This window comes from Cylas formicarius, unplaced genomic scaffold, assembly GCF_029955315.1.
Source record: "Cylas formicarius isolate icCylForm1 unplaced genomic scaffold, icCylForm1.1 PGA_scaffold_1__22_contigs__length_36826433, whole genome shotgun sequence".
Lineage (NCBI taxonomy): Eukaryota > Metazoa > Arthropoda > Insecta > Coleoptera > Brentidae > Cylas > Cylas formicarius.
In genome coordinates, this window is record NW_026844264.1 from 8938354 (window position 1) to 8949984 (window position 11631).

Consider the following 11631-nt stretch of genomic DNA (forward strand, 5'->3'; position numbering starts at 1 on the left):
GCCTATTAAAAAAGAAGACAGACCAAAGCACTGCGTTTACAAAATTGTTATTAACTGTAAATTATGACGTTTTCATTAAGTTCGTTTATTTATCTATAGGTTTTCGTTGTTTATTGTTCGGCATTTATAGCATAATAATAAAACAAAAATACGAAAACAATTCTGATTATTTATCAGCAAAAAATACAATATAATATTGGCACTTTTTTTATGAAAAAAAACCTGTATTAAAAATTTGGCTACATTCATGGCTGTTTAATATCTACTTATATTGAAAATTGGTTTAATCCTCATCTAATCCGTGCTCAATCGGTTCCATGTGAAAGCCGCTCTCAGGGTGGGCGTGATAATTCATCATCCTAAATTTGCCCTCCTTGTCGTAATATCCGAACTGGCCTTTGATTATGCCTTCTTTGTCGCGTTCTTCAAATCTAAATTGTCTGTTGTGCCTGCAGGACATAAAGAATAACACTTTTTTTTAGAATATAAAACTATTTTGTTTGTTGAAATTTTGTTTGTAGGTTATAACTTGGTTGTAATCTGGCCGCAATGCCTTATGAAGCAGTGGCCAAATAAAGCATATTTGAAAAAAAAAACAATTTCTTCTGAATAAAACCAAAAAATATAAGATAATACACATAAAAGGTGATTCGACACTAATAAAGCGGTCGATATCGCTTCCGTATAACAATAATTAATACTGACAGTACCTCGCGAAAGTGCCTTGGTAAAACAAACATTTCGTCGGTTTTTGCACCAATTTCTCTTTTAATTGAGCGTAAGAATAAACGTGCAAACAGGCGTTAAATGTTTGACTAGTTCATTGTTGCTATTGGAATTCTGCATTTTAATTGTGTACAAATTGGCAAGTATTTGGTTAGTTTCGCTTTTTTTTTTTAAAATTAGGCTTTATTTAGCCAGTGCTTCATAAGGCAATTCGGCCAGCTCACAACCAATAATGGCAACACCATAGGCTCCCGGTGGGAATCGGCCCCACAACATGTGGCCACTTAGTTTTGATTGGTTTCTGTTATTCTATTTTTATTGTTGAGTGTTCAAATAGTGTGTCAAACTAATATATCTAATTTAATATTTGTTTTAAAGAAGAATGTTAAATAAATTATTATTATTATACTGCCTAATCGTTTAAAGAGCTTGTGATAGCGTGTAGCGAAGTAGGTGGGAGACAGTTCGAGAAATAAATAAAGTAAAACTTAATTTGGTTTGCAGTTTTGTTCTCAGTTTTGAAGTGTTTTTACGGGAATTATTAGCAATATTATTGCATTTTTAAAAATATCCCCAGCGGAAAACTCTCTTTAAATTATTTTTCCAAAGTTGGGCAGTTCATAATTTTTGTTTAAATCTCGTATTTAATAAATTGTTTCCGCACTCCACTTTGTATTAGTAATTTGTAGTAACATTAAATTATTATACTTAATTCGTCTCTGTAGACTTTTCACGTTCAGGTAAAATTTTCAGTTTTCTGTTCGTAAAGTACTAATAAGAGTAAATAATAGAAACCTAATATACAGGGTGTTCCATTTCATTTTTTCACTAAAAAAATGTCTTTTAGAAAGTACGGCGTAATTAAATTTTGCTGAATGTAAAATACGCATTGGTCGGTAGACAAAAGTACATAAAGTACCTTAAACATATAATAAGTCAAGCCATTTATTTTAAATTAAAAAATAGGTCATTGATATTATCGAATTCTGCACACTTTAGCATAACGGTAATTTGTGCAACGAATTATTGACAAAAAGGGGCATAAAATGGTTCATAGAATATAAACAATAACCGAATAACTTATCAAATCGATTTAATCTGGCAGCATATTTTGTTGTTGGTCAATATAACGTAAAAAAATGTGTTTATAAGCAACCGGACACAAGCGAGAATGCGAAAAGTGATTTGGAAACTGTCATCCGATTAGTTAAATCGAATTATATCAATGTCTATAGCAAAAATTGTTTTTTAAAACGCTTCACGGATGGAAAACCATTATTCCTTCATTCCTAATGCGTATCTATAATTTTGTAGGATTATTGCTTCATATTTTACGATTGGTTCCAATAACCTGCTGATCCGGAGGTGTACATAGAATTGCATAATTATTGCCAGTTAGGTTGGTACCAACCATATAGCTATCAGATATAGTGACTCTACCATACTAAAAATTGATGCGCCACAGGTGGCTATGATTTTTTAGTAGAGAAGGTATAGAACTTTTGCGCATGCGTCATCCCCAACTGACTGAGTTGATACATTGCCATAATGTTTCTGGAAAATTGATTAATTTTTATAAGAATGCAAGATCAATCTCTGAAATCCGAACATAATTGGCAACGCCGAGCTAAGTAATTACTGTTGGCGCAGAAGTCTGTGCTGAAGTTGTTTTAATTTTGGGTGTAAATATCTCTCCACCGTACTCACAAACTTATATAATTTGTGCTTTCCATACTTTGTTCTTTCACGAGATTACAGAAAATGTTACAAATAATAGGACCCAATAGGATTTTAAAGAAACACTGATGCCTATATATTTGACATTTAACAAACTGGAAAATAGACTTACACAAATATTTAGATGTGTATTTACTAAACAGAATTCCCTACATTTTTAGTTACACTTAAATAGCTACGAAGGATGTTTGGGTAATATGTTTTTTCTATCCCCATCTGTAAAATACCTAATTACCCACCGATCTAGCGTGCAGGAAGCGTCACTGTACCACGTCAGTTTCGTTTCCCATAAATGCGAGCCACTTCGGACATTTCCGGGATTTTACCGCACGGATTTGGGAGTAATTGGATGTTTTCGGAGATACTTCCCACGCTTTGAATTTTGACGTTTCTCAATTCTATCAGTCATGTCAGTGAATGTATTTGTGTTGTTATGCGAAAATGTACCCAAAAACTAACGGTCGTAGAAAAAGTATAGTATGCAACAAGTTCGGTAAACTTTTTAACTCACTCGTTTATCAAAACTCGCTCCGCTCGTGACAAATAAACTCGTGAGTCAAATGCCGTTTACCGCACTTGTTGCATAATATACTATTAGTTTACAAGAATTACAGGAAATGTAAGGAAGAAATTAAGCTACAATTTTTACTAGAACAAGCATAAGAAATTCCCATTGTCAATTAGTCTCTATAGGAGCTGCTTCTTGAACATTTTTTCACTTAGATGTTTCATGTGCGATATCACCATCACCAAGTTATTTCAATGGAGGTTAAACCTATGAGTTTATGAAAACTAACACTTTTCGCAGATTTACAAAAAAAATAGCTTATAAAAAAATACATGTAGAAATTGCATCGTATCTTGAAGAACAAGAACGGCAAATTAATTACTGAATTTGACTGACGCTGACGTGGGTGCTGCAATTCTGCTCTGCTTTTCCAGACCTTAATTCTTTTTTTGCCCCAAAATTTAATAGGATTTCGACTTATTTTGAGAAAATACTGTCAGCGGCCATATTGTTTGTTGAAAAGTCTTATGGGTCCTACGTCAGAATTTGCAATTAGAGCTGGCATTGGTTAAAAATGATATTTTAAATCTCGCGCATGCGCACGATGAATGGAACTTCTCACAAAAAATTTACATAGTTGTTTCATGAGTTCCTGTACTGTCAGCATAAGCAGCGCCTTTATATGTCTAGTAGCTATATGGTTGATACCAATTTTGAAATTAGATTAATACGGAATCGATTAATTCACACTCACCCTTTTCCCGTATCGTAGCCCCATTTGTAGCTCATCGGTCCATCGTGTCCTGCCATGTGAAAAATGAGCCTCTCCCCTTTGCCATTACTCGGTGCTCCGTGAGCCGACGCAGCGTGCGAGTCGGCGAAAGGTGAGTATTGCTCGCCGCTCGAAAAATGGCTACCCGACTTTGCCGAATCCCCTGACGTTTCAAGATTTTCTTTAGTTGGTCTTGGCGCCCGCTGTGATTCCGCGCCCTGCGCCTCCGCCGAAAACTTTTTTTTTGGTATAAGGATAACGGGCTTGTCTAGCTTCGCTGTTTTCCCGCGCTGCTTTTGTATTTTTTCCAGCTTCTTAATCGTCAGCTTGTCGATCGGAAACTCGGGTTTTATCGACGCGTTTTCCTTCAACGCAGGCGGTAAACTTTTGCCTTGTTTCTTAAGCACCTCGTTTAATTTTTTTAAGTAGTCCAGGGGCGGACTTTTCGTTTCGACCTTTGGTATCGGCACCGGATGGTAATACAGTTTCGGGTTGTTGTTCGGATTCCACGACGTTTCGGTCGGCGCGACTAGGGTGGTGGGCGGGACGTCGATTTCGTAAACGGTAGGCGGCGGAGACGCAGTTTGCGTGACGTATTTGCCAGGCGCGACAGGGCCGTAATAGTATTGTTTAACGTCCCGATCTTGAGGTGGCTTGCCGAAACTTTCCGGCAAATATATTTGGGTCGATTGTGGGAACGCGTCATAGGCGATGGGGTAATATTCCTGACCGACTACCCTAACGGGTACCGAACCGGAAATGACGTGACGAACCGTCGCGGCCGCGACCAAGGCCACCTACAACGTAAATGTGAAAGTTGAGCAGCGTTGTCGCCGATAGCTTCGTTGTTTTCGAAGTTGCAAATGAATATATAAAATAAAGGCGTCGTGTATGTGTAAAAGAAAAATAATACTAGGTTATGAAGAGCTGTCCTTACATTTAACCCGAAGAAACTTTCAAAAATTAACTATAAGGACTATAATTAACAAGATTGCTTTCGAAAAATTGTCGCTGGGCGGGGCAAGTTCGTAGCGCGTAGCGCGAAGCAGCTTTTTATTATAAAAGGAAAGAACTTCGCGATTTCGCGTGGTAAAGGGACGCATTGTTTTTCTATCGTGCTCCTGCGGACCACTACGGAACTTTCGCAAAATCGATGTAATTTAATTGTGCATGCACCCTGTATAAAATGTCCTTCACATCTCATCGAACTTCAAAGTTGCAGCAAACATCGGTAAATATCAAAATGTGCACAAATAATAGCGTTGTCGAATGATATTTTTTCAAATATCTCGCGCCCTGTACAATTAACGAAACTTGAAATTTTTAGGATATTTTAGATTTTTAGCCAATAAACGACACACCCTGTATATGATACAATCATTGTTCGAAGTAAAGGTTATAGCTCTGGATTTTCAACGCGCCCTGGTTCAAGAATCTTTTGAAAATAGTAAATGGTTTTCGAGAAAATAAGTTTTTTCTGAAACCATGCAGTGCGCTGTAATAATCAATGACGTCATGGTGTCTTGACAGCTCCCGAAATAGCGATTTCAATATGGACTTTTTCAAATATCCCGAGCAGCGTATGTGATAGACGAAAAACGCAAATACCAAAATTGTAGCTCTTGATGCGGCCTATAACACCGTTTGAACCAACTAGTCATATTTTTTACAATTTTTGATTTGCGGCTAATAATTTCCTCTGTAAAAAAACAATTTTCTTGGTCTTTTAGATTTTTGCCTATAATTTGAAAACCCTGTATATAATCGAAAAAATGCCTGCAATAAATGTTATTACACTGGATCTTCTGCGTTTGCCGGTTAAAGAATTTTGCCAACCGGAACAACGATTATGGAGGAAAACATATTTTTCTGGAAGCTAAAATTACCAAAAAAAAAAATCAAATATATTTAAAAAATACTTGGTAATATTTGATTGCGCCCAATTTTTACTTCTACGCTAAATTTGAAGTTGATATCTGCAAATTTAGGACACCTAACACATTTCTCATTTAGCACGGAATATCGGGAACACCCTGTACAATAGGTGAAAATCTTAAATACAAAAGTGAGATCTGAATCATAGTCTTTCAGTTATAACCAATTTTCAATAATAGGGGGACCCATTTTTCAGTTTTTTTGAATTTGCGGCGCACCCTGTATATTTTTGAAAAGTTTATAGAGGTGTATCTTCTGCTTCTTCTGGTTCAAGATTTTTTTTGGTCTCGTAAACAGTTTTTGAAAAATAATATTTTTTGTAGAGCTTCCGACACTGGCTGCATATATGTGCCAAATATGAAGTCGATTGCTTCAAATTTCGGAGGGGCATTTCTTATAAGCTTATGCGCCTCGTGGAGGGTTAAAAAGGAGGCAAATTTCAATTTTGTAGCTCCAACGGTTCGAAAGTTATTCAGGAAAAACCAAAAGACGAGAATGGAGAACGGATAATAGACAAACAGACAAAAAAAAATGTTTTTTCGACGGTGATCATTTCTGTACCAACGGCAATCCCGTAGGACCTACCGTTACCCTGATATAAAACTCTTATATGAGCGCAGATACTTTCGAAAATTCGATTTCATCAATTTTTGAAAGTAACAAGATTCCTTTCGCAATCTCGTTGCTGCGCGAGGCGACTGCTCCGCGCTACGCAGACTACAAAATCGCTAGAGAGACGCATTGTTTTTCTATCGTGCTCCTGCGGACCACTATGGAACTTTTACAAAATGAATGTTATTTTCTTATGCATTAATTTTTCAAATAAACTTCCACAGGCTACTGTAGTACTTTTTATAAGACTGGATTCTCCCTGCGTCGGTTTTTGTTGAGTCGAACTAGCTAAAGTTTCGCCAATCATCCTGTTGACTTCTTCAGAGTTTGACTGAAACTGGCTCATATTTTACTCTGTACCTGGTTGTATATTGTTTGAGGGACGCGGAGCTAAATGAGTGCCATAATCACCGTCTTGGATAACTGATTCCCATATCGGTGACAGGTAGAGACCTGAGTCGCGGTTAAGATTGTTAGGTTGCTTATAGACTCTCGGATTGTTTGTTGGTAGAAGAATTGATTACATGCAAGAATTTTAGTTTCATCAAATAAGATTTGTGTCCGGTTTCGTGATTGTGTTCGGCAACTGCTGATGAGTTTATTTGTCTTAGCCTTAAGGCTCTTTCATGTTCTTTGAGAATAGCTGATATTTTTCGTCAGGTCTCTCCCATGTATTCTTCGCCGCATATGCATGGAATGCTGTCAACTCCTGGCATCTCAAATGGAATTTTGTTTTTGTTGGATCGAAGATGTTGAGAGATTTTTAGACAAGTGGTAAATCTGGTTTTGACGTTATATTTCTTTAGAACTTTTGATATATGGTCAGTGATGTTTTGAATATAAGGATGGACAACAGTGGCAAGTGTGCTTTCGGTTTTATTGTTATTGGAAGCAATAAAACGAACGAAATAACCCAAAAAAAAATTTCAATTAAAAAAATTCAATGACGCCGAGTTTCAAAAGTTTAAATGTGAGTGTGAACTTCTACCTGTCTGCAAAATTTGAAGTCTATAGCTGCAAATTTAACATACTTGCTACATTTCTTAATATAGCACGAATTAAATCGAACATCCTGTACAATAGGTCAAAACCTTGCAAAAGTTTGAGCTGTGCAAACGGGCTATATAAAGAAACTGACTATTGAAGCCCAGCCTTCTAGTTATGATCATTTACTATTATAAGGAGACCACAATTTTCAGGCCACACCCTGTATATTTTTTAAAAAATATGAAGAATAAGCGTTTATAGAATTTGATCTTGCGGATTATCTCGTTCAAAAATTTTTTCGATCACATAAAAGGTTTTCGAGAATCGATTTGTTTCTTAAACCCTTAACCTCCCCCCCCCCCCAATTATTTCAATAGGTGCCATCAGGGGACCAAATACTATTTGATTGTCGAATTTGAAGTCGATAGCTTTTTTCATAGGCTTATGTATATCGTAGAGCGTTGAAATCTCAATTTCGTAAGTCAAACGGTTCCAAGGTTATTACGTACAAACCAAAAGACGAGAACGGAGAACGGAAACAGACAAAAAAAAAATTTTTTTCGAAGCTGATTCGTTAGTGAGGAACGCGTATGCTTTGGCAAAGAATCGATTTCATTGATTTTGCGAAAGCAAGAACTCTTAATAATTTGGTAGGGGAATTAGTGGTCTGGAAAAGTGTGTGTTTGTATTTTGACTCCAAAAATGACTTTTAACTCGATACTAACTAAAAATTAATTACTGGATTGGAAATTTTAAGCTCTTTACATAAATCGAGATAAGAAAAGACTCGTCTTCAAAAGGTGTCCGAATAATGTCACATTTGACAGCTGTCAATTGAACCGATTTGGTCTTAGAGACGAAAAACCTAACCCGCCATTTTCGGGGTTTCGCCTATATTTGCCATAACAATTGATGGCTTGTAAATCTGAAGCTGTTTATATTCGCCAAGTGAGATTTTGGCGAAACGTCTGCAGAATTCCAGTCGGATGCAGGCTTGGGGATGCTAAACATGGCGGAGAGTTTTAGATGACTCGGGTGGATTTTAAAGGAATATATAGAAAGCTTTTTGAATAACTTGTAAGATATAACAGCACAGCCATTTCTGATATAGAGTTAATATGTGTTTAGGAATTTGAAATGATTGTCTCAATCGAGTATTCCTAGAGCGGTCACTGGTAATCCTAATTAGTTTGTTGGATGAATATGTGGGTGTACTTGACGTGATAATCTTGAGAGTAAACACTAAGACGACTGTCCATGTTCAACCCATTTTAGAGTTCTATATGGTCATATTTTTCAATTTTGTCATATTTTTTCAAATATTTTTATTAACAAGACCTCGACTTTTCTAAACAAGCTTCAATGGGTAAAAAATTCTGGGTAATAATCTGTTGATATGTTTGTGAAACTGTAAGCAGGGCTCCAAGTGCACTTGCAAGTTTTTAACACAAGTTTGTTGATTTATTGTTATATTATTAATTCCTTGCTTAAATTTCGCTTTATGTCAAAAATGATAAGGCAGCATTTGGAAGAATTGAATTGCAGTTTATGACGATGATCAGGTCAGCATTTGCTGATTTGATGCAGTTAGTTGTTGATATGGATTGAAGCCAATATAAAACTGTTTATTATCCGCATATATCTGCAATTCACAATGTTTGATAGAACTGAAATGAACAAAGACCGTAGATCCGAAAGTTTTGCTGTCCCAGAGGTCATCATAAAGAATTCCAAGAATTCCGAGAACCAGTTATTAAAGTTAACTTTTTGCAGTCTTCTGAGAATTTTTGCTTGCTTCATTGGTCGCTAGTATTACGAAGTAGATAGCAATAAAACGTCAAAAAACAGACAGGAAGTATTTTTATAATAAAAAAAACACACAAGAAGTGGTCGACAACCTCCGTTAGGGGATGGCACTAGAAAAAGAAGAATCCCACTATCTACACCAGTTTATTTCATACAATACAGGGTCGTTTAAAATTAATGGTGTTGGCATAATACAAAATTCTAAAAGATAATTAAATCCCCTTTAAAATGACTTGGAATAGTATATGATAAAGGATTTTGTTTAATAGTGATTGTTCAATTACTAAATAATTACTAAAAAGTTACTAAATGAAGTTTACATTTATTTTCTATGGATAATATCTCTTTTTTTCATGAGAAATACTTACTGTTTAACAATAATTAATCAATTATTAATAAACTACATGACTTTCTATGGTTAATTTTAAGGAAATTTAATAACCTTATAGAATTTTAAATAATATACCTACAGCCTGTCCCATTTACAAAAACAAAGTTTTGTTTAATTTGTGTATTCTTTCTGATCTGTAGAAAAAAAAACAATAACAAGAACTTTAATGCGATATAAAATTACAAAACGCGAAGTTGAAACTTGGTTTGTCTTAACCTATTTTCCTAGTCTAACCTAACCTAACTTTGTGACGACCTTATTAGATACCTAAGCAAATAAGCTGTATAAAAAATAGTTTTTTAATTAAAAAAAGAAAAACATTCTACAAAAGGGATAAAATGATATTACAAATCTCCTTATTAAATTTAAAACTACTGAGACCTTTTGGTATAATAAATAGTGGAAGAGATTGCTTTATTATACTTTGTTTCTTAACGCTAGAAGGTTATAAAACTTAGTGGTCTTCTCCGTATTCTATAAGCGTATTGTGTGAAGTGTGAAGTAAAAATAATCAGAAGAAAGCAGTTTAGCTAATTGGTTGATCTTTTTTTTTTGTGGTAGTTCGCGCCGGAAATTCAAATATCTTGGTATTGCGGGGTTTTAAAAGAGAAGAGACGAGAGGGAGGGAAGATGACAGCTAACTCTCGGTTACCCGATAAAGTGAGACGTTCTAAATAAAAATTCCAATGTGCCCTTAGAGAATATTAAAATATTAAGTGTGTTATGTTACCCCATACTACATTTTTATTATATAGTTTTGATTATAATATTTCACTCCACTTAAATAAGGATTCGTTAAAAATGTTTTTTTATAGATACCAATAGATATAACAGGTTTTTACGCTATATCAACAACAGTGTTATTTAAAATTATTATTGTCAAAGACGAAATCTCAATCGACTTTGTGTTAAAATTTAATACTTTAATAGAACATTGCGAAACTACAAATACGTACAAACACGAAAGAGAACAACTTAAGTTTCCTTTTTCTTTCAATTTAAGCGATTAGTTTACTTTTCTATTTTGGCGAATTCTTTTACTCAACTTTTCGATTCGTATTGTTCGTTTTTAAAACGGTTAATGGGTCCACTCGCGGAGCATGTTATAGAATTTAGATCTCGTAATTTAATACATAAATTTTTTAAAGCAGAGCAGTGTGAAAAACGTTTTTGGAGAAAGGAAAAAATGGTCAATTGCTTTGGTTCCACCAATTTGAAAAAACGTTGAAATAGATCTGAATTTCCCAATGACGCTAGGGAGGTATTAACTTTTCTTTGTGAAAAATATTTTTTTTTATTCTATATGTATCCCGAATGAATCGGTTGTCGGTGTTTAAGAAACAATCTGTTATTTAATATTATCTGAAAGATCCTGTCGACGATTTTGTGGAAATTGGCCAGTGGTTATATTAACTGACAATATGATGAGAATTGTGGAAAAATATATTCCATTGTCCTTTTCAAAGGTTTTAATTAAAATCGGAAGTCGTTGAAATATTTATTAACAGCTTATCATAAAGTAGCACTCTATATGTATACGTCGGTAAATCAAGATAATCCTGAAAGAATTCAATCAATGAATGGTAATTATAGGTAGTTGTTGTCATTCGACAAAAACTCTAATAACGAAAAACAAAAAGTAATGACCAATTACAATTTAAATAATATATATTTAAATTAAAAAAAAAGTGAAATCTATACTCATTTCGAGATACTTGTTTTCTTTATATTCGTTCACCGCTTAACCGCCGTGAAATCAGTTCTTAATAATAAAGTATATATCCCTTCACTCACCAGAATCGACGGACGAAGCATTTCAGTTACAGAGAACCACAACACAAAAGAAGTCTACCAAATTGTAAAACAGTATTCGGCTTTGCGACAATTTATATATACGTCACCCACCTTTTCTACTCGGCCGGATTCGAAGTAATAATTATAACGGCCTTTTTTTCAAATCGGCTTAAAACGGAAGTTTTTGTCGTGCTTTGGAGTTTGAGAATATATTTGACTATGAAGCACAGAAATACCATGATAATTTAAAGTGACGTAGAGCGAATACAGTTTGTACTTTGCCGTGCATCTGTAGGGTAGGGTAGTTCATAGGTCAGCAACACATTGTACACGGAACGATTGTTTCTTATTACTAAACGTGAA

At 34.9% G+C, this 11631-nt stretch overlaps 1 protein-coding gene across 1 annotated transcript; it reads right to left on the reverse strand.

The window, feature by feature from the left end:
* Positions 1-149: 149 nt before the first annotated feature.
* On the reverse strand, positions 150-11519 carry LOC132696431 (uncharacterized). The gene is made up of 4 exons (XM_060661243.1): positions 11380-11519; positions 11269-11322; positions 3726-4540; positions 150-449 (listed from the first exon to the last, which is right to left on the reverse strand). Exons 2-4 carry the CDS (start codon positions 11287-11289, stop codon positions 284-286), a joined length of 1002 nt encoding a protein of 333 aa, XP_060517226.1. The 5' UTR covers positions 11290-11322; positions 11380-11519; the 3' UTR covers positions 150-283.
* Between the last annotated feature and the right edge of the window lie 112 nt (positions 11520-11631).